Source organism: Monodelphis domestica, chromosome 4 (assembly GCF_027887165.1).
Source record: "Monodelphis domestica isolate mMonDom1 chromosome 4, mMonDom1.pri, whole genome shotgun sequence".
Lineage (NCBI taxonomy): Eukaryota > Metazoa > Chordata > Mammalia > Didelphimorphia > Didelphidae > Monodelphis > Monodelphis domestica.
Genome location: NC_077230.1, coordinates 5,237,056 through 5,261,280, shown reverse-complemented (window position 1 = coordinate 5,261,280; position 24,225 = coordinate 5,237,056). Strand labels below are relative to the sequence as shown.

General features: G+C 39.4%; 1 protein-coding gene across 10 annotated transcripts in view; it reads left to right on the top strand.

Annotated features, from left to right (window-relative positions):
* TTC3 (tetratricopeptide repeat domain 3) overlaps positions 1-24,225 on the top strand; it is a 193,218-nt gene that overhangs the window by 116,425 nt on the left and 52,568 nt on the right. For all 10 annotated transcript variants that reach the window (XR_008911745.1, XM_056797083.1, XM_056797082.1 and 7 more), the window contains exons 28-34: positions 1,280-1,546; positions 2,091-2,137; positions 4,384-4,440; positions 11,306-11,379; positions 13,573-13,728; positions 20,238-21,153; positions 23,251-23,316. Coding sequence is in view for 9 of the 10 variants with exons in the window: in XM_056797083.1 (XP_056653061.1) it covers positions 1,280-1,546; positions 2,091-2,137; positions 4,384-4,440; positions 11,306-11,379; positions 13,573-13,728; positions 20,238-21,153; positions 23,251-23,316 (1,583 nt within the window). In the remaining variant the exon portion in view is untranslated. The remainder of the gene's footprint in view (positions 1-1,279; positions 1,547-2,090; positions 2,138-4,383; positions 4,441-11,305; positions 11,380-13,572; positions 13,729-20,237; positions 21,154-23,250; positions 23,317-24,225) is intronic.

Genomic DNA, 24,225 nt, shown 5'->3' with positions numbered 1-24,225 from the left:
AGTCACTTCACCTATGCTTCCTATCACTTTTCTCCCGTGTAAGAGCAAGGGAGTTGCATTCTGTGACTTCTAAGGGCCCTCCTACCCCTACATCTACGTGTCTGGGGTCCCTTTCACTACCAGAAAAAGCAGGCTCCTGGTCTGTGAGTCTAAAACATAAAGGGCTTTCTAGTTGCTCCTCAGACTGCAGGTACACGGGACGTCTTAGCTCTCCGGTGGAAAGACGTCCGCACATACGTTGTTCAGCTAAACTGTTTATGGTGAGAGCATTCTGTGACTCTTGTGCAGTTTACAGTGATGAAATGGAATAGAATCAAGCTTCAGGTTTAGGGCTGCTCCACACGAGACTGCGCCAGTAGCAGAAGTACTGCTGAGAGAATCCCTTCCCGTGTTTTCAAGTTTTGTCTCACACAGAAGCTATCGAAGTCAAATAGAGGACCTGAGTGTCGCCACTAAAATGAAAAGAGAGCTCGTTTGAGACCCCCAAATCTGCCACCGTCCCAAAGTGGATCTTGCTTTCATACACCATTGCTTGAACCTCTTCTCTTCCCCCACCCCCACCGCTTTGTATTGACTTTGTCCTTATTCTCTCTCTGCTTACATGCGTGCCTGTCATCGCCTCCAGTCTAATAGAATCTCTTAAAGCCTGTGTGATTCGGCGTATTTATGCCGGACCCTGAGTAATTCTGCCACATGTTGGGTGCTGAACGCTGTTTGTTAATTTGCTGTCTGGGTACTATATAGCAACCATCAAATCCTGAACGGTGCCAGGAGGGAGGGGAAATCGCAGCGTTGGCCAGAATGCCGTGTTTAGCGTATTGGCACTTGTTGTGTTTTCTGATGTCATCACTGTGTGTTGTGCTGCATGTTGTTAAAGTATAACAAAATCTTATTCGAATGTTTACACTATTTGGATTCCACAAAACTCAGTTTTCGTTAGTAAAAAATATGGAATACTTACCTTTCAGCATTTGGGGATAGTAACTAAAACTGGATTGTGGTCCTAAGCCATTGGCTTTAATAACTAGATGAGGCCCAACCAACTAGTTGGTAAATTCAGTGGATCATACACTTGACATTTTTTGTGCTTAGCATTTTAAGTGCTTTCTCAAAATTGTATTTATATTATTCATTTCTGCTTTGCTTTCTTAAAGATGAGCGTTGCACAATGATAATGGATATGTTTTCACATTAGTGGAGATTTAAGAGAAGGATATTCTTTCCTTTATTTCTTTAAAAAGAGATCGTTCTGTTTTGATCAAGAATTGTTTTATTTCAGGTTTGGATGCTACAAGGATGTTTTTTTCCCGTTATGGTGATTGTATTAAAGAGCTTGATTTTAAACTGATAGCTGTTCTCTGGGATGAGAAATATGGGCGTAAACTAGACCATGTAATCACCATCCGTGAAGAGAGAGATGTAGTTGGATATTTCAATAATCCAGGGTCACTGAAGGAAGCTCGCTCCATCATATGGCTTTTAGAAGAAAATAGAGACAAGTTTCCAGCACTGCATAATGCTTTAGATGAATTCTTTGATATAATGGGTATGTAACCACACCATACGTATAACACAGCTTCACCTCAGCCTTTGTTCTGCCTTTTCATTATGCCTAACCTTAGATAATTCCTGGAAGCTAAGAAAAGACATTTCTAAAGCACGAGCTTGAATTGTCCAACCATAATGAATTGAAAAGCAGATGGTTGTGTCACCTAAGAACGACAGAAGGCAGATAGAATTTAACCCCACTAAGTCAGTCTCTGAGGCCACTAGTTTTGGCTGCAGAGAATACGAGTCAGACAGCAATTGACCAAGAAATTATTTTTTCAAATCCTCTTGTAACAGTTACCTCAGAAGAACTGAAACAGTCTGTTTAATGGTTTTGTAACGAATGGTTTCTGCTCCATTTCAATTTCAATCTAGTCATTTTGCTTTTGACTTTTAATTCAAAGTTGTATAAAGACTTCCAAGTTATATGATATTTTGTTCTTTCATTTCACATCTGGGATGATTTCCCTCATTGTTCTATTAGGTTTTGTAAAAATATATACTTATGGGATTTTCTCATAGAATTATTTATCTTTCAATAGATGGCCCTTGTACTATATTAAGGAAACAAGAAAATGAAGATATTTCAGTAAGTTATTATTTTGCTAGATTCATGCCTCATTTTGTAATGTATGCTTAATTCCTAATATTTCCATGAGAAATTTAGTTTTAAATTTTTATTAATATTTGTTTTCTTTTTACTTCAGCTTTGTATATGATTGTATCTATTTCCCAACCCCCTCCCCAACAAGCCATTCCTGGGAACAAAGAATTTAAAAGAAAAAAAATCTAGTTCACCAAAATTCAACTCATTCACTGTACAGGCTATTCCAGTTTGCTGGATGTGAAGTGAAATCTCAGAGTTGTGTTTATTTGCATTTTCTTTTCTAATGGATAGGAATAATCTTTCATATTGTTAACGCATGCTAATTTTCATGAGTCTTTCAGTGAAAAAGATGCGTTACAATTACCTATGTTAAAATGTAGTTGAAAGGCAGTGTGAGTTAGTGACTTGAAGATTAGCCTGAGTCAGGATAATTGGGTTCAAGTCCCGTTTTTGGCATATATCTGGGTAACTTGGATATTTTATCTAATTTCTCCTGTCCCCCTAGCAACCCTCAAAGAAAGGGGTTGTCAACTTGAAATCTTAAAGATACATAGCTAGGTTTCAGGGGACTCTGAACTATGGAACAAATATTTTGAAAACTGTATTTCAGTATAATTTGTGTCCATTGTAATCCTATGCATTTTATTTTTTGCATTTCAGAATATTCTGAGAAAGGGTCAGTAAGGCTTTACCAGACTACCAAGGGGGTCAGTGTCACACAACAAAAGTTAAGGATCCTGGCTCTAAGATTTTACATCACTAGTTAAGAGCCAGTTTTCATCAGTGGAGAGAAGTCTTTGTACCAGTGACATCATAGGTCACTTTCCTGCCCCCAATGCAATTAAAAAAAATGTTGTCAATTCTTTTTTTTCTTTTTTTTTGGACGTTGACTTATATATGGTGATTCTATTCTTGTTATTGTTTGTTTTGATTTTAGGTTTGTTGGGGGGGGGTTTTGTTTTCTTTTTTTTTTAGTTTTCTGATATGATTTTTGGCATCTCCGGCTACATCAGGCCTCAGATAACTTGGTAGTAAGATCAGGAGAGAATTAGGATAGAACATACAATAGTTTTTTGCATATGCTTTCTACTGAAATTTTATTCTAAAATCAATTTGAGGGGGCAGCTGGGTGGTTTAGTGTATTGAGAGCCAGGCCTAGAGACAGGAGGTCCTAGGTTCAAATCTGGCCTCAGACACTTCCTAGCTTTGTGACCCTGGGCAAGTCACTTAACCTAACTGCCTCATCTTTACCACTCTTCTGCCTTAGAATCAATACACATTGATTCTAAGACTGAAGGTAAGGGTTTTAAATTTATGCATATATATATAATGTAATTTTTTTGGTATAATTTGCTAATTTTACCTGGTAATGGATAATTAGCATTATGTTGATATCACAAAAAAGGTATAGAAGATATTTGTGTTTTTGGTTTGTTTGTTTTCAGGAAAATGTTTCCTGAATAGAGTTTTCAAAGGGAAAAACCAAAGAAACATGTTGTTTATGTGACATTATATATGAGATCATAAAGAATGCAAAATATATTGATGACAGAGCCAGTTATTCAATGAATGGATAGTCATTGAAATTATAAAAGTCCTGAAGGAGAAAAGTATTAAAATTTTGTTTTAAAAAAATAGCCTCTAGTCTTGCTGATGAGGGCATAATAGTATATGTTTTAATTTTAAAAGAATGATTTTAGCAAATCTTTAAAATTATTTTTATTACTGTTAATTAACTACTATTGGATTTGAGATGAAATGGTACAATATTCTGCATTTTTAACCATAAAATACCTTCCCTACAAAATTCATTTTATAGAGCATTTCTTCACACTAATACTGTGAGGTAAGAAATATAGGTATCATTATCTCTATTTTATGGATAAAGAAACAGCTGTTTGTCCAAAGCCAATTAGTAAAGGAGTTTTTACTTGAAACTGGGTCTCCTAAGTCAAGGCTTTCCCCACTCTACCAAGCCACGGCAAGTCTGTTGCCCCCAGTGTTCAGTGTCTGGTGTCTAGAACATTTCATATTGAGAAACAGATTTTTGTGGAATACATAAAATGCCATGACTATAAGAGCAGAACATGGTAATGTTAATAATTAAGCTATATCTACATGCTTAAGACTTTTTGAGAGGGGGATTTCCCCAAATATTATTGGAATCCGTGCTCCAAAATGCTATTTCCTGAATGTATATCAATTTATAATTTTTTTTCCTTTTCTAGACTAATGGTATTAAGGTAAAAAACAAAACCAGAAAAAAGAAGCACAAAGAATCAAAGGTAATCAGTTTTTCTGTATGTGTTCCATTAAACTACGGTGTTTAGTTTAGAAATGTTGATGCTGGAGGTTAATTTTGCAATGTTTGATGGGGGAACCCTTCAGAATTACCAGTAATAACACATTTTTTCCTCAAATGATAAATTTTAGTTAGCTTGATGACCAGCTTTCATATGTAGTCCTCTTCTAATTTAACTACCATCTTTTTTTTAAATCCCTTACCTTCTGTCTTAGCATTAATACTAAGTATTGCTTCTAATGCAAAACAGTGATAAGGATGAGGCAGTTAGGGTTAAGTGACTTGCCCAGGGTCACACAGCTAAGAAATGTCTGAGGCTATATTTGAACCCAGGTTCTCCTGCAGTTCCATCTTGACGAACCTATACATAAGAAGAAATCCTCACTGTAATCTACATAAGTAATCATCCAGCTGGGAGACCTCAAAGACCAGAGAACCCTCTACTCCCTGAGACAGCCCGTTCCACTTTTAGATACCTCTACTAGTTTGAAAGTTTGTTAGTTCTAAATTTACCTTCCACCTTAGAATCAATACTGTGTATTAGTTCCAAGGCAGAAGAGTGGTCAGGGCTGGGCCATGGGGGCCAAGTGACTTGCCCAGGGTCACCCAGCTGGGCAGTGTCCGAGGTCAGATTGGAACCCAGGACCTCCCATCTCTAGGCCTGGCTCTCCATCCACTGAGCCCCCCAGCTGCCCCCAGAGCATTTTTTAGAAGAGCTCTATTTCTTTGAGAAAAGAAGTGATAGACTTGATGTTTCAATGACTGACATTTATCAACGTGTATAAGGACTTACGCATGAAATAGAGATTGAAATTTTTTTTAAATATTCCAAATGATCGAAACAAATTCCCGCACATGCGTGTTCTAGAGATGAATTTGATGCTGTTCATGCTTACTGCGTCTCCTCCAGAGAATGTACTGATCACTTACGCTGGCTCTATTTGGAGGAAACAGGCTTCATCATAAGAGTGTAGTAGCCGAGTAGTTAGCACAGTAAGAGCTTCAGGGAAGGGAAGGAGGCGTGGCAAGTAATGGCGGTACGTTAGAGTAAAAGGTAAGAGAGCGTGGGGGGTCCTCACGAGTGCGTTGACCTTGGTTAGTCACTAAGGAAGGCTCATTCGTTTGGGCAGTTCTTGCCCCGGGTCTCCAGGAAACGGCTATCACTTCCTCCGAGGTTCATGCTGCCCACTCAGAGGGAGCAAACTGCAGTGCAAACGGACGCTCGGGATGTGTTAAAGCCCGGGGCAGCTTTAGATCCAGTTGTGTTCTCTTCTGCAGACACAGAAAGGCGGTGATTAAGGAAAGTAAGCTCTGGTGGACTAGCCCCGTGTGGCGGGGAAACTGCAACAGGAAGGCCTGTGAAGGCTTCTTAGGCTTGGCACAAGTGAACTGTCCCTCGGAGATCCTTCGGCTCTGGAGACACGGCACCCGTTCCTCGCAGTGGGACCAGCCACTTCCCATTTGCTCCGGAAACTTTTTCCTTGATCTGCGAATCGGCACTTCTGCCAGCCCCCGTCACCGTTGTCCACTGACCTCTCTTCCCATTTCCTTAGGCCTTCAAGGGCTCGGAAGATGACTCACTCCTTCTTCTTGGCTTTCCAGATGAAAAGTCAGCCTAACACATTCTCCAGCTCTTTGGCAGGGAGGCGTGGGGGAGAGAACTGTCCTCGGAAGCTCCCTTTCACTACCCCATCTTCATTCTGCCCAAGCACCGTTTACCATGGCAATCTCAGGCAAGAAGCTGAAGGCCTTAAGGACACCGGTACTGGTTTGATCACTTCTTTCCATCAAATGCTGGAGGGGGGCGGGGCCAAAATGGCGGCCTCGGAGCCGTGACAGCCCTTCCAAGCTGAGCTTCAGAAGGCACCTCAACATGACAGCAGTCAAAGCAGAAGGAATGAAGGGACTCTTCCCTCTGCACACAGGGAAGGGGGACAGAGTTGATCTTCATGGGATCAGGGGGAACTGGAAGCCTAACTGCACACAGAGGAGTGCTGACAGACCCTTCCTCCCCCTCCCACCTGCTCTACCAGATTTGGGCCTGGATCCTAGGGCAGGGGCTCCGCCAACAAAGGAGCACCTCAGATCCACCCCTTGAAGTCGCAGGCCCTGGCACCGGCCCACAGTGACGGAACGACTGCCCCAGAGCAACATAGCCAGCAGAGGAGAGAGAAGCTGCATGCAGCTTTCAGAATCCCCGGCCCCCGGAAAAAAGAATGGGAAATGAGCAAACAGGGAAAACCTTTGAAAATTCCTCTGGAGAGGGGACAGAGAGCAAAGAAGAGAACCAGCAGGGACTGGTGAGATCCAGGCAATCGCATGCAAAACTTAGAAACAAACCAAAAGAGAGTCTGACGAGCGTTTTGTGAGTATAGCACCAGCCTAGGGATGGCCGTCTCCCTCCTCTAGAAGGACTCATGCCAGACTCCCTCACGCTGGCAGCTCTGAGATTCCTAGACATGGCGCAGTTGCAGGATCCTGTGAGGGACCAGGTCGAGAGGGCCTGGATGCTGCTGCACTTGGCCGCTGTGTCTCCCGAAGCCCCCGAGCACGTCTCATTGACACGCAGTCAGCTACGAAGACCTGGGCAGCTCTTCAAGTATCGTGTTTAATGGGAAGGCGAAGGAAGAACACCGAACCTCCCAGGCGTCTGGGCCGGGCTTTCCCAGCTGTGTACCCCCCGCACCAGCTGAGGAGCTCTCCCAGGGAGACGCCTGCCTGAGGGCAACCCTGTATGCGGAGAAGCTCACCAGTCTGGCCGGCACAGCTGTATGTTCCCCGGGGACCCTTGGGTGCTGCTTTTCTGGGTCTCACCTTCTCCTCTTCTCCCCAAAGAAGAAACTAACGACTTCGTTCAGGGGTTTAAAAGGCTCATAAGACAAGGTGACACTGTCGTAGTCACGGGCAACTGCTTTTATTCAGGCAAGGAAGAAGCTTCCCACCTTGGCTTGCTGGTCACCCAGCAATTCACTGAATAGTCTGCATTATTCTCTTTCCTTCCTTGAGCAATTACTCAAATTGCTGCACAATTCAGATCTCTTCAAACCCCAGAGGTCAAGCATTCAAGATTCCTTCTTCAACGGACTCTTCTGCTGCCTTCTTGACTCAGTTGTGTCACCATTAACATTTCAGCTTGTCTCTTAGTTCATCAAACAAGAGCCTTTATGTGGTCAGTGAATCATCTTTCCTTATAAAAGATAAAATTCACAACGTGTCCCTTTCTGTCAAATAGGAAAATAGATCTTCTTTTGTCACCTCGTAGTCTCCAAATAGTTGTTTAATAAGCCTCTTTGTAAGAAGACCTTCTGAACTCTTAAACCAGTCACATGCAAATGACCCAAGAGTATCGTGGTAGCCCATAGCTTTGATCATTTCTCTGCCTTCAAATGGCTCCTGTCAGTCCAGTCATCTGAGAAGTTTTTTATTTGGTCTCCCTAACAATTTGTTTGTTTTGAAATATTTTAATGGGGAAAATTTTTTCACAAACATAGATTTTGAAATTTTTTCATTTCCAAAGTTCTTTTTCTTCCCCTTTCATCAGCCAAATTTTATATTTTAAAAGGGCATTGCACAAATCCAATAAAAGGGATTTAAATGGAAAAGGAAAGAGAAGGAATTAAACTGCCTCTATATATTCACAAAGTTAGATAACAGCCCATAGCCACAAGATAGAAAGGATAACAGTATATAAAACCTTAAGTTGACAAGTGGCAAAATCCAAGGAATCATTAATAATGAGGATACTCTAAATCCATCCACTTTGCCATTTTATAGCATGATAATATTTCAATAAATCCATATACCACAATTTGTTTAGTCACTCTCCAATGTATATGCACATTCTTGGTTTCCAGTTCTTTGCTATTAAAATAAGAGCAGCTGTAAGATAAATAATTTTGCTCATATTGACACTTGCTATCTTTTTTTCATCTCTTGGGAGTATAGCCCTAGTAATGTTAGCGACAGCTCAAACAGTCTAGTGACTTTTACTGTGTCCCTGGAACTTTTCCAAGAGTCACTAGACTTTTGAGCTGTCACTAACCCTACTAGGAAAAACCAAGAATGTGCATATACGTTAGAGAGTGACAAAACAAATTGTGGCATATGGATTTATTGAAAAATTATCATGCTATAAAATGGCAAAGTGGATGGATTTAGAGGATCCTGGGATTACTAATATGAACTGATACAGCCTGAAGGGAACAGAACCAGAACATTATACAATAACAATATTTAAAAAGAACAACAATTTTCAAAGTTTTAAGAACTCTGATCAATGCAGTGGCAAGCCACAGTTACAGAATAATTGATAGAGACCTGATAGATCCAAAATCCAGAATAAAACATACATTTTCAGGCATAGCTATTATGAATTTTTTTTTTACTATGTTGATATTCTTTCTGTTTTTCTAGTGGGCTTTAGAGATATGAAAAAGTTTGATAGGGACAAGGCTGCAAAAATTAAAAAAAAGAGAAGAAACCACGAAAGTCATTGAGACTTCTTTTTTTAAAAATGTAGAGAACAGAAGGAAGATCATAATGAATCACAGACAAGCAAGACAGCTTTGATTTTATTATGTACTCAAAAGAAAAGCAAGCTGTACATGACTGAGAAAAGCAACTTCATATTCAATCCTCTTTTTCTGATTTACTGTGTATATAGAAAATGCATACAAATGTTTTTAAGGTTCAGAATAAATAAACTTGGGAAAATTTGAATGGATTAAACAACAATAAAATAAATGTATAAGAGGTTTGGTAAATAAATCAAAAACCTAGCATAGAGGCATGATTTTCTTTTTTTTTTAAATTTATTTATTGAAGCATGATTTTCAGTAGCATCATTAGGAGACATCAAATATTGAAGCATCTACTGGAACTCTACCAAAAGCAGATATCTAGTGTTTCTTACCTTACAAAAGGGATTTAACTGTTTAAATCTCTGGACTTGATACTTATTATGAAAGGAGAAAATAGTAACTTGGGTAGAAATGTTTGTTTTTTTTTTTTATTTGTCATAAAAGAGAGCAGAACAGATTTCAAGTAATTCAGAGAAAGATTGATTAGTCCCAGGGCCTAATTGCCCAGAGAAAGTCACTCCAGGAAAAAAAAGAAAAGCTTTCAAGAATAAAATTCTGAAATGCATTAGAAAATAGGTGATCTATTACATAGTGCAATAAGGATATGATTGGTGTTTTGATGTTAAAAGATCTCTACTGCAGAAATGAATAACACAGAAATAGGTTTTGAATCATGATACATGTATAACTAAGTGGAACTCCTTGTCAGCTTCTTGAGGGGACAGTAAGTGGGGGGTGGGGGGGTGGTCATGAATCATGTAACCATGGGAAAATATTCTAAATAAAAAAGGGGGGGGAAAGAATCAAATTCTGTAGACATAGAAAAGCCATTATAAAATGACTATAAGCACCCCTGGCAGTAAAAAAAAATAATTCCCATGCACCTTCAGTATACTTGTAAATTATATGCATAGGCTACTATACTAATAATTACATACATTTTAAAACTTACAAATAGCAATTTTAAAATAAAGAAATAAAGATGAATAATATTTGATCCTAGAGCTAATAGGGAGCCAGTGAGGTTTTTAATCAATCACTCAATCAACATTTGTTAAGCACCTACTATGTGCTAGGCACTGTGCTGAGTGAGTGTGACCTGATCAGACCTGAGTTTTAGGGAAAATCTTTGGGCCTCTGTGAAAAAAAAGAGAAGGGAGAAAATTAAAACAAAGAGAGACCAATAAGAAGTTTTATTGGTCTCAGTCTGAAGGTCTGATTGTCTGAACTAGGATGGTAGATTTATGAGTGTAAAGAAGAGGCCAAATGAGAGCTGTGTTGTGCAAGTATAAATGACAAGCTTTGGCAACAGATTTGATATATAGATTTAGAGAATATGTATAAATATAGAGAACTGCACAAGTCAAGAGTAGTTGGGAGGCCATGAATCTGGCTTACCAGAAGGACGATAGAATGGGAGAGCGAAGTGCTGAAAAATAAAAGGGGCACTGAAATTATCCAGATTTTCAAATACCCTTTAATTTAGACCCTGGCATTTTAATTTATTTAGGGAATCCACAAAATTTTCCAATCTGCTCACTTTCTGTACTTATTTTCTCTTTGCTTCATCTCAGTCAGATATTCATTTAGGGATTATGGTACCTTCAGAGGTAGCTGGTAGCTTGGTAGATTGGAGCACTGGACTTAGAGTGACGAAATTCAAATGTGACCTCAGGCACTTATTAGCTGTATGCCCCTGAGCAAGTCACTTAGCCTGTTTTTTTAAGTTTTCTCAACTTTAAAATGGGGCTAATACTAACACTTCTCTCTCAGGGTTGTTATAAGGATTCAATGAAGTAATATTTGTAAAAGCATTTGTTACAGCGCCTGGCACATAATAGGCACGTTTTAAATGCTCGTTTCTGCCTCCTGTCCCAAATCCCTAAAGTATGGGTGAATTGGGAAGCGGTCAAGTAAGAATGTTCTTTTATCTTTTGGATTTATATTCTGTGATTAATTAAAATAGTTTGGACTGAGTGGACTTTTGTTTTTTCCTGTAACAGGTAAAATAGCCTCGTAAATTTTATTAGGATTTATTTATTATTTGTGGTTGTTGGCATTTGTTCATATTACTGTGCCTTATTGTATATGAGAAAATCAGACAAGGTTTAAGCAATTTATATACGTAAATATATAAATGCTTTATTATTCTTTCTAGTAATTCGAAAAAAAATTTTTAAACATTTTTTAGTAAGAAACCACCGTCAATTATCTTTCTCTTTTTCTCTCCACTTTTTTTTTTTATCACTTCTCCCCTTTCCAATCTAGCCTATTTTCATACTCTCTGGAGTTGGTGGAGTAACACAAAATGATGATAAAACCGGTACAGATGAAAGTAGTGTGTGAGTAGATCTTTCATTTTAAATCTTACTTGTTTTAATTTGAAAGTGCGTAAATCCTATAATTTAGTGATGGTGAACCTTTTAGAGGGGCAAATGATATATGAGAAATGTCCTCAAATGCATGTGGAGAAGGGGAGTGGAGCAGCCTGATCCTACATCCCTCTGGCTTATGGCACGTGTGCCCACAGAGAGGGCTCTGGGTGTCCCCTGAAAGGAATGTGGACCAAGGGTTCGCCACCACAGCTGTACGTAATATTCCTTTGGATTCAGACCTGTATTTTCATTTAAATTCTCTATTAGTAATGGTAAGCAATTAGGCAATTCTTATGTAACGTGTAATTTTTAAAAGTTGCCTTTGGGTAGTACAGGTTTAAGTGATTTGCTCAGAGTAACTCATAGCCTGTACCTGTCAGCAATGGAACCTAGGCCTTCTTGGCTCGTGGGTATCATACCAACTTACTTCTCATTTCATTATTGAATGTAAAATCTATGATTCCTTAACCCTTTTATCAAAACTGGTGATGATGCTTCAAGAGGAAAACTACTGAATTTGAACTCAGATTAATTGGTTTTAGATCCTGACTCCAATTTTGTGATTTTTGACAATTCACTAGACTGAACTCAGTCTCCTCATCCATAAAATGAGGAGTTTAGACTAGATTATCTCTAAGATCTCTTCTCATTTTCTATATCTGTGATCCTGTGTGATCTATTTTATATTATAATTAATAAAAAATTTTATTTATATAATACTAATAATTTTAGGAACTCTGCCTAGTAGAGCACTTTTTAAAAAACCCTTATCTTCCATCTTGGAGTCAATACTGTGTATTGGTTCTAAGACAGAAGAGTGGTAAGGGCTAGCAATGGAGGTTAAGTGACTTGCCCAGGGTCACACAGCTAGAAAGTGTCTGAGGTCAGATTTGAACCTAGAACCTCCCATCTCTAGGCCTGCTGCCCCATAGAGCACTTTTTAGAATAATAATAAATTAAAGCAGTGCTATGGATATCTTCTAGGAAAATGCCCCCAAATTATTCATTGGAGAGAACTGATAAATAATAGTATATGTTCCATTTTTTTTATTATTTGCTCCATGTAGTAAACTAATTTTAATCTCATATGTGTAAAAATGTATTTTGACACCTGTTATTTATTGTTGTTGTTTTTAAATTCTTAAGTTCTGTCTTAGAATCAATACCATGTATTGGTTCCAATGCAGAAGAGTGGCAAGGGGTAGGCAGTGGGGGTTAAGTGACTTGCGCAGGGTCACACAGCTGGGAAGCATCTGAGACCAGATTTGAATCCAGGACCTGCTCAATTCACTGAACCTCCCAACTTCCCCCAAACCTCTTACTTATTATGAATACATGAATTTTCAAGAAGAAGTTATGTTTCTAAATAATAAGAGCCTTATTAGTATATATTTCATAGATTTAGAGCTTGAAGGAACCTCAGACAAGTCATCTAGTCCAACTCCTCATTTTGCAGATGAGGAAACCAAGACCCAAATATGTTGTTTCTTGCCCAAAGTCATGAAAGTATTACATGGCAGAGCCACCATATGTCATTATTACATGACATGGCTTTGGAATCTTTACCAGTCTTGGGCAGCCTTCACTCAATATTCTTCAGTTTCTCATTGGCCTTCCCCAAATGTGCCCGGAACTTGTTTTGCCATCTGTGGTATGACCAGAGCATACTACCATAACATTACTTCATGAGTAACAGGGCTTATACTCTCTTTTTGGATCCTCGAAATCATGTTATTATTTAAAATTAGGAAGAAGGAAAGGATCTAAATAAAGTATTTAGATTTAGCCTTCTTAATAGTAGTAGCTGATCATTATATATGTTATATATAATTGTTATATTACTTGACTTCAAAATAAAAGCAAAACACTAATAACCAATCTTTAAAGTTTGCTCTGGGAAACTAAAACAAGTTACAGCCTTCTTCCAGAATGGCAGACCTAAAATTTTTAGAAGTTAATTTGAATAAGACTAGGAATGTACTCATATCAAGATGTGAAAAAAAAAATAATCTGAATTTTCATATGGAATTCAAGGGTTTCTTTTTGTTTTGTTTTCTGATTTTTTTCCTTCATAAGACTGAATTTTTTATTTTGAGCTTTTACATACTTCAGATTCATTAAGCAATTTGATATTCACAAAATCTGTGTTTTTCTTGACAGACTTCCATCGAATTCTTATGACCCATTTGTAGTACCTGATTATCTTCGAGATGAAGTAGAAGAATTTGAAGCTCTATATGAAAAAAGTAGTTCAAATAATAGCCATTATCAGAAGTTGAATAGTAATCTAGATCCAAAATGTGAACCATTATATGAGTAAGTATTTTAATTGTTCCAATATTGTGGAATCCTAACAGTTCATTTATTTGTCTTTTAGTTAACTGGCATTTAAAATTTTGAGCATTTACCAAATGAATCCTTTTTATACAATGACCATGAATGCAGAATGTATTATAGCCCTTTATGAGGTGTACAAGATGTTCAGGGAAGACTAGTACCTCTGGTCAGGGCTGCCAAACCTTTTATTTAGGGGATACTTTCCACCTTTGGTACCCACCAGCTATCAGCTCTCACCTGTGGCTCCAAGAAGCTGTAGCATGACTATTGGCTACGTCCCAATAAAACCCTCTTCACTGAAGGTCTAAACCAGCCTCAAACCATTCAGTGAGTTAGGGAGTTGTCTACACCAAGCATGTGAAGATAGCCCCCAGAGGAGTGGATGGATGACAATAATTTGTACAAACCACCTTGAATGCAGCTGTAGAAGATGTTTTGGAGTGCTTAGCATTTGGTCAGATATCAGAGATGCCAAGGTCATACCCCGCATCCTAAGTCACACCACTGGACTTTAATGACTAGAAGGGAGAGTGAGGCCAAGGCCTTCTCACATCTCTTTCTCATTTAAATCTCATTTATGTATGAGTCAAAAGACATCACTCCTACCATTTTACATTTTACCGTCTCATTATTTCATTGTTTTAAAGTCCTTGAATTCCTGAGGTGACACGCAAGTCTTGTTGGATCTGTATTCACAACTCTGCACAGGGGCAGCCCTGGGCATAGGGTTGTCTTCTCACTGGACCAAAGCAGCAGTGGGATTTGATAGTCTTATGGGTATCTGAGAGGCCTTTTTTGAGGATGACACTGTTCACCTCCTTGTGTGAGGAAGGAGCTAGAAAAGCTGCCCCTAAAATTTTCTGCTTCACCAACCCTAGCCTATTTACTGTGGCTGGCAAGGGTCCTACCCTGCAGCTGAAACAGAAAAAAAGCAGATGAAGACTTTTATGAAGATGATGCCATTTGCCATTGGTACCTGGAATGTCCTCCTGCTTAGGAACAACATAAAATCCAATAGACATGAAAAATGAACAACTCTTGTTGAGAGAGAACTCCTCAAGTATCACATCCAAATAGCGTCCCTGAGTGAAACAAAGCTGATGTGAAGGCTAGCTTGCCAAAGTTGAACCTGAATGCACAATGTTCTGGACTGGTCACTATGACGAGGAGCATCATGAAACTAAAATAGGTTTCACAATCAAATCTGATCTAGTCAGAAAACTTGTGGGCCTCCTCAGAGCCTTGAATGGCAGGCTCTTGACTGTATGACTTCCACTTTCAGGAAAGTGCCATACCATCATCATCAAAGCATATGGTCCCACCATGAGCACACCCTAATGGGGTCAAAGAAACATTCTGTGAAGAAAGAGATCTTCATCAGGGTGAAAGAGAAGAAACTTGTAATTCTGCGTGACTTTAATGCTAGAGTAGGCACAAACTATCAGATGTGGCAGGGATTCTTGGGAGGAACGGGTTTGAAAAGAGGATCGACAACAGTTACTTACAACTGAAGATGGGTGCGTCTCATGACCTTCTCATCACCAACGCTGTCTCCTATTTACCTAAATGTAATAACACTTCATGATACACCCTAAAAGTGCACACTAGCATTTAGAGGAGAGTCAGATCGGACATGAGCAACAAAGGCAATGGGTGGCACGGAGCGCTGGACTGATCACAGATTTATCCTATCCAAGCTAAACATTCTCATTCCACAAAAGCTGCAACCCCAAGGCAGAATGACTACCAAAAGACTTAAGATCAACAGATTAGAGTGCTTCTCCATGGGGGAACATGGAGGGAAAGTTGAGCCAACACACACTTTGCAACATACTTAGTGGAGTAGAAAAGGAGTGGGCAGCTTTCAGAGATTTGGTTAATAGCACTACATTTACTCTCCTGAGCCAGATTACTTTTAAATATCGGGATTGGTTTGATGAAAATAATGGGGAAATTTAGAAGTTACTAAATGAAAAACGAGAACTCCACAAGGCCTACCAGCATGACAGATCATTAGCAGCAAAGAACACTATCCAGCGTGAAGGTCACACAAAGTGTAGAGAGATGCATACTCTTGGTGTAAAAAGGCCATTGAAATTCTGTTTCACGCTGAAAGTAACAGTGCAAAGCATGTCTGTGATGCTCTGAAGCTATTTATGGCCAACGACCTACGACGCCTCTCCACTACTCACTGCGGATGGAGTCACACCGATCAGTGCTAAAGACATAATCCCATAGAGATGGGCTGAACATGGCCAATGTGTTCTCCGTAGACCATCAGCAGTCAATGCTGAAGCTACTGACTGCCTTCCTTAGCAGAAGTCGGCCCTTCTCCAGCCAGACCTCCAAAGGAACAAGAGGCTTTGAATGCTATTAGACTCGTCTCGGGTGGCACAAGGTGAGGGCCCCTGCTCACTCAAACGCGGACTGTTCTGTAACCAGGAGCTATCCCTCAAGCGCTGAAGATGCCTCTCCTTTCCATCTCTGTAAAAGAAAAGGAAATGGCTTGTCCTGTGCCAGTCAGGAGGTGGGGCGGGGGTCTCTCTCTTGGTCCTTGCTGGCAAGGTGCTTGCTAGTCTTTCTTAATATGCTGTTTGTTCACGTGCAAGACGATCATCTCCCTGAGAGCCGAGAACAGATGATGGGGTGTTTTTTGCCCAACTCCAGGAGAAATGCCAGGAGCAGAACAAAGGTCTGTACACGACATCTGCCAATCTGACCAAGGCCTTTGTTGTTGTCCGTCATGTACTATTTGGCCTTCTGGAGTTCATCAGTATTTTGTGGATGGCGCTCTTGTGCGTTCTTGGTCACCAGTGGAATGAAGCACAGCTTTATGCTTGCTCCCATGTCCTTTTTTTCCTTCAAAATGCTTACCTCCCCTAAGACAGGGGAGCAGTAAGGGCTAGGCAGTGAGGGTCAAGTGGCTTGCCAGCATCACACAGGTAGGAAGTATCTGAGACTGTATTTCAACCCAGGACCTCCTGTCTACAGACCTCGTTCTCTGCCCACTGAGCCACCTGGCTGCCCCCACGCCTGTGTTTTTTAGCATGGTGTTCTCAGCACTAGTGTCAGATGCCCTCCTGAGGACAAGAAGTGTGAGAGTCGGCTTCCCCACTGAGGGCAAATCATTTAGCTTGAGAAGCCCACGAGCTGAGGCTAAAGTAGAGGGAGAGTTGGAGCTTGACTTGTTGTTCCTAGATGATTGCACACTCGGGGCAGCCTGAGACTGAGAGGCAACAAACGATTGGCTGATTTGCTACAGCTTGTGCCCGTTTTAGCCTGACAATTAAGCGAAAAAACGCAGATATTCTCCACCAGCCATATGTGAAGTCACCCATTAAGTAAGCAGAGCAATTGTGAGTGCAGTAGAGGCTCCCTTATGTTGGCCGTCTATTTCCCCATATGTGCACATGGATGCGGAAGTTGTGGCATGCATTGACAGAGCTAGGCCAGCCTTCTGAAGGACAGATGAGGCTGCCCACAATTGAAGGTGCACAGAGGTGTTATGTGGACTTCATTGGGGCCTGTGAAGCCTGGACAGTGTGTCATGGCCTTTGGACTGTCTTGGGAAGATTCTGAAGGTCACCTGGCAAACAAGGCGCCGGATACTGAGGCCCGTCCTTGGGCCGCACTAGCAAGCATTCAGCTTCTACTACAGAGAAGCCGAGTCCACCGGACTGGCCATACTGTGTGGATGCCAAATGCCCATTTACCCCGCAGACTATTTTTTGGTAGAACGCACACGGGGCAGGCACTCACACAGAGCTCAGGAGGCGGGATGCACATCCTCTCTGCAGAGCGTGGCTGTTGACGATGAGACATGGCAGATAATGGCACAGGGCCGCCCGACCGGAAATAAGGCACTGTGCTCTGTGGATGAAGCAGAATTGCAGGAGCTCAGAAGAAACGAGACTTCCACAAATTGAGAGTCCTCCGCATCCCACATGGTGATACTGGCTGTTTGTCCCCAAAAGACTGTAGAGCTTTCTGAGCTTATTTTGGTCTGGTCAGCCAACGTTGGACAAATGTACTGGACTCTGGCATAGCGATTCATTCTGGTCCTCTTCTACTGTGAAGGACAACAACCAACCGACGGTCTTTGTCCAGATATTGTAAAGCGTTACATAAGGATTCTCTCTTAAAGCTTTGTTCGTCTATCAGGTAGGAAATCTGAGGAAGGAACCCGTAGGACCAGTAAACCAATTTCAGTTATCATATGCAGAACACCAGACGTGCACATGTGAATGAAATGGTGCTATAGAAAACCCTTTAGCCATATCACATGATTCTAGTGAACAGTGCATGATAGATGAGAAGATGCCTTTTTCTTGGAGAAGGGATCCACTAACCTGGCAACCAAAACCACTCCCAACGTTGTTGTTGATCCAAATGAGGAAGTCATAGTCCTGACGTCCTGTGCACTCGTTAAAATTGATCCAGTTGTGCCACATTTCAGGAATATCACAAGCATTTTAGAGTATATTCTGATAGAAGCAGCCAAGATGATCAGAACATGTGAAAGGACTTAGGCTTGATTATCCTGGGAAAGAAAATGTGGGAATAGTAAAAGTTTTCAGGTATTTGAAGGATGGTCATATGGAAAAGGGATTAGGATTTTTTGATTTGCCCCAGAAAGGTGAACCAGGACAATAGGCATATGTTTGAAGAAAAGTAGATATCATTAGGGGAAAAATTGTTCATTGAGTCTAGTTCATGTATACTTTATGGGATCAAGGAAAATTCGTACTAGGGAGAGAGTTTGCCAACGCCTGTTCATGATGTGAAAATGATCCTGGATCCCTCAAGAGGTGTTTGGAAGAGTCAAATCTTGTATCTTTCAAGTACTGAAGGAGGAAGAGACAAAAATGTTATTGTTAGTTGTAAAGAAACTTTATTTTCTAAAGCAGGGATCCTAGCAGAGAAGGGGCTTGACCTAGAAATGTTACCCAGTAGAGCTCTAAAGATGAGAATCCAGCCTTCTTATAAGACTCCTTTACTTACATGCATGTCTACTATTCCTACATCTACTTCCCTCCCTTCCCACCCTCTCCAGTTCATGGTTTTGATGTCTCTCTCCTTCTGTTAATCACTCCTAGTTTGGGCTCTTAGAAAAGCTTCCAAATTGATCTCCCTACCCGAATACTCCCCTCTTCAAACCATCCTCTACACTTGTATCAAACTGATATTTCCAGATCACAAATCCAAAGATCCCATTCTCCTGTTCTAGAAACGTCAGTGGCTGCCTTAGAGTAAAATACAGAACCTGCTTTTTCACTTTGAAAGCCCAGCTTGCTTCTACAGCTTGCCTTTTTGCTTTTTATGCTCCAAAGGTTGCAGCTAAGCCATCCCATATGTGATAATCCATCTTGCATCTCTAGGCCTTGGCACAGACCATCCTTCCTCCTTACGCTGGCTTCTTGGAGATCTTAACTCCAAGGCAAACCTTCATGAGGCTTTTCCTAGCTTGGTCCCTCCAGTTGTTTTTACTCGCCCCCCCAATTTCATGTTACATCCTCTCACCCATCTGCATACACACATGTACATAGGCAAAAATCGTGTGTGTGTATGTCTGTGAAGATGCCGTATCGTTCTAGTGAGCCCTTTCAGGACAGGGACAAGGGAGCCTAGAATGCAAAAGCAGAACATAGTACACCAAAGGGGGAAGACTGAGAAGAAAGTGAAGCCAAAACAAGGAGTACTTTGGGGAAGGGGCAGCCAAGGCACTTAGTGGATTGAGAGCTAGAGATGGAAGGTCCTGGGTTCAAATCTTGAATCAGACACTCCCTGGCTGTGTGACGCTGGGCAAGTCACTTAAGTGCCATTGCTTTATCCATATCAATCACTCTTCAGCCTTAGATCTGTGAATCTAAGATGGAAGGTAAGGGTTTAAAAAAAATAGAAAAAGAAAAAAGTAGGGTGGCGGGATTGGTGACCACAATGAAGACAAAGACGCTTGTGGGTAAGATTAAGGCTATAACTATCCTGGTGAAGTAGAGGAACAGGTTGTAGATTTGAGTAGACTGAGTTACTGGAAGATACGGATGTTTGAGGGAACATCAAAACATATATTGACGTTCATCAGAGCCGGAATTGGAGTGGCAGCATAACTCTAATGCTAAGGATCTGCCAAGCCAATTCAATATCCCTGGATTGGGTACACAAAATAAAATTCATAATTTGTCTTTTTCTTGAATGCGTTTTTCTTTTCATGCATACCTTTTTATATTTTGAGGGGAATTGAACTTGTGTGTGATAGCTAAATTTTCCATTAACCTTCATTCTTCAAAACAGAGGACTAGTGAGGAACTTTTTCTAATAATATTTTTGCTTCATTCTCATTTCTCGTAGCCTAGTGAATATGTGATTATAGACGATGTTCCCAAGGAAATAGAATTTTTTTATGTTCTTATGGTTGGGGGAGTAGTAAAAAAAATAAAACTTATAAATGGAAAGTATTTTCTGTAATAACCTTAAAATATTTTTTAAAGCTATTTTTCTCAGATCCTGGAAGAACATGGCCCTTTGGAAATTGATGACAAGTTATTGGTTGGAGAATATGAACTTTTTCCTGAAGAAACTAGGAAGATTGTGGAGGAGGCAGGAGGCTTAAAATCTTTTCTCTTGGATTCTCTTCGTTTTGTTATGATTGACAGTTATATTGGATTGATGAAAGATGCTGTTCAACTTAAGAAAAGTAAGAGCCCTGGTGCCGGGGCGGAAGAAAGCACTAGTCTAGATAAAAAAGGCTCGACGTTCCCACCACCCTTTCAGAAAAATGCTTCCCAGTTTAAACCCCAGTTGAATCCAGCAGCTAAGGAATTTAAACCAGTGTCTTGTAATTCTCACACACCAGCATCTAAAAGTAAAAAAGGAAATCGGGCTGCAAAACATGCAGCTGCAGCACATACCGCACATAATGCTCTTAATAGTGGTTTTTCTAATCAAGGATTTGACACCAGTAACACACCAGTGTCTCATGCAAATGGATCACCACAGTCGTCTCAGTGTGTGAATGTATGCACGCCTGCACCTGACACAGCTTCTGATTATCAGACAAAAAGAAAACTACCACCGGCGTCCGCTGCGGCTCCTGTCACAGACACTGACAGAAGAGACAGTCATATCCATGCCAACTATGAGGCGTGTCATGTGACTACTGAAAAGCCAATGGGGAACGCGCTTGAAAAAGGATGTTCCTCTGGTAAGCCTACTTATGAAAAACAGCTCCATCAGAACACTCAGAAAACAACGGCCAAGTCAGACACTCTTAAAAATAATCCTGCCAAAGATGCCCACAGCCGAAATAATGATCATTGTAATGCCGGTACTAGTAAAGTGGAAGCGGAAATGAAAAATACTCCTGCCGCTAAAAACACTCCGTGTACACGAATGGTTGCCATACAGGTAAGACGTTGTTGGGGAAGAGTTTTGGTAGGACTGAACGTATTAAATTTTGACTCTCCGTTTTTCTTGGTCAGAGTCTTAGAATGATCTGTTTAGTGTTTGTGAGGCTCTATCAGTAAATATAATTTTCTGTCTTAGGATATTTAAGAATAATAAAGATAGAATGGCTTAAGGATTCTGCCAAAAGAAAGGAGAACGAGTCCATCAAAATCTGCAATTTCTCTCGACCGATAATTCTTTCAAAGGATGGTACCATTGAGCCTGCTTTGTCTGTTAAATATTCTTTTAAAATTGTTTAACAATTAACAAAAGCAGTGTGTTTAATGACTATTTTAGTACCAGCCTAGCTGTCTAAAGAAACTCATCACCAGAGAAGTTGGCTACCAAAGAAGAATTTTTTTTTTGGCCAGAATAAACCCACAAAATTATAAAATGAAACTTGTAGTCTATATAGTTGGAAGGAGGAAGTATTGAACTTGATAAAATCAGATCTATTCAGTCATAGATCTATTCAAGCAGCAAACCAAAATGTTTCTGCAGTTTTCTGGTAATAGTCACTAACTCCCAATTCATAGACAGAAATAATTTTTATAGGTTTAGAAGTTGAGCTAAATCTTATTTTTTTTAAATTACATGGGGGCAGCTGAGTAGCTCAGTGGATTGAGAGCAAAGTCTAGAGAGGTCCTAGGTTCAAATTTGACTCAGGCACTTCCTAGCTGTGTGACCCTGGGCAAGTCATTTAACCCCCACTGCCTAGCCTATACCCCTCTTCTTCCTTGGAAACAATACACAGTATTGATTCCAAAATGGAAGGTAAGGGTTTAAAAAAAATCACATATTATCTCTGGCATTGTACTAAGAAAAAATAACAAACTAGCAAACTTTAAACGGCTTGAAACAAAAGTTTAGAAACTAAACTTTGGATCTATACGGAATGAAAGATAAATTTGTCAGTATTTTTAATCTTATATCACCATTATTTTATTTATTATTTCTGTCTCCCAATTAGTTAATTTTTATATATTTAAATTCAGTTTTTTAAATATGCAAAATTTCCATATTCTTAAGCATATTTGAAAAAAAATTTAATCCTTCTGGTTGCCACTCACTAAAAAACAGTCCCTTGATTTTCAACAGTTAATGAAAAAGCCTTTTTATTTCAGAAAAATAGAAACATCCATATTCGATTAATAAAATTCATACATTTTATTTCTGAAGTAAGCAAACCTTGAGAAATGTAGCTAAATGACCCACACTGTTGACGCAGATTGACTTAGTAATTCTATCATTGACTTTTAGAGGAAAGTTGGCTAATTCATTCAGTTTCCATGTACCTATTTCCTCTACTATGAATATTCTGTTTATTCATTTGTGGGCAAGGATTTGACCTATGCGGTTGTAGGTATAAGAAACTCCCTGGTGAAGGATCCCTCTATAACGACAGTATATGGTCTTATTACCAGTGTTCTTAATCCGTTTGTTAATGTTGTGGTCATTATTTCATGTAATTGGTTTCCTTGGTAATCCTGTGTACTTAATTTTATGCATTTAAAAACATTATTCTGAGGAGTCCATGGCAGACTCAAACAAAGATGAACAAACCCCGTCTAAAGATCTTGTCCGGAGCCCTGACGAAGTCAAGTGTTTTCCCCAAGGCCACAGAGCCAGCCAGGGCTGTTCCACAGAGCACTGGAGCCCAAGTTACCCTGCTTCTGCAGAAGGCTTGCTCTCTATTTCAGCGTGTTGCCTCCTCTCTTTTACTCGTTACATATGTCAACACTAAGCTATGAAAACCAAACAAAAAGGATATAATGTTATAAATTAAGCATTCCCGAAGGACAACTTTGAACAGCCCCACGTGCCAGATTTCTGCCGTAAGGTTAGATTTAGGCCATGAACCAAAAATAACCAATGCAGTCTTTCGTAAGTTAATATCAATTTTTCTTCCTATATGGTTCCTCATCCACTACTACTGAGAATCGTTCCAGGGAAATTTATTCTTATTTGGGAAATTAAGTTATTATACCATGTTAATTTAAGGTAAATAATCTCATTTTGAACAATTTTAAAATAACTCATATTTCTGTTGCACAATAGGTGAAAAAAGACTTAATGCACCAGGAGGTTAATACTGTGCCTTTTGGTCCATTTGAAACACAACAGGTAAGTCCAAACTGATAAAATGTGAAAAGATTTTGTGGTTGTTTGAAAAGAAAAAGTGCTAGATATTATTGTATTGCTCTAGATATCTATTATTATTATTGCATCATTATGAAACTTTAGTAATATTTGAGAGAGTGATTTTGAATTATTAAAATATTTATAGTCTTATTTTGCATGAGAAATAGTAGATACAAGTATGTTGATAAATATTTACAATTCTTCACATTTCCTTTTCCAAAGATTAAATGGAAATTAACCACAGCAAGGTTTGTGTTTTTTTTACTTTTTTGTATTTTATTTATATTTATATGTATTTTATTATATATTATATTTATATTATTATTCACTATTTATTAGTGTTTTAATTTAGTCTTTACCATATTTTCCCTTAACAAGAATGTATACTCAATCATTAATGGCATTTCAGTGAGTATAAGGAAAGAGAGATGGGGGCGGGATTTACATGTTGGAGTTTTTAGTAAACATTTACATATTTGGCAAGTGGCAAAACTCTACACATAAAACATATTTTTATTGAATTACCTCTTTTTGAACAAAATCCTTAGAGGTTCCCTAAGTTGTTACATTTACCTTTAATCTGGATAATGCTACAAACATTTAAGCGCCTCCTCTATATAAAGCACTGTTTCATTGCTTTGATGAAAATTACAGCACACAGTGTAAAGGACAAATTTCTTAAGGGTTTTTTTTGGTAATCTAGACATTTTCTTCACAAAAATAGATTCTAAAAGGAGCCTAAGTCTCAGATATGTACTGAGATAATTTGGGGTGATGAGCCCAAAGCCAAATTAACCCAAAGTTAATTTAAGATAATAAGTTATCTAAAACAAGATTATTCTTTCATTATGTACTTTGGCTAATATATATGTATATACATATGTATAAATC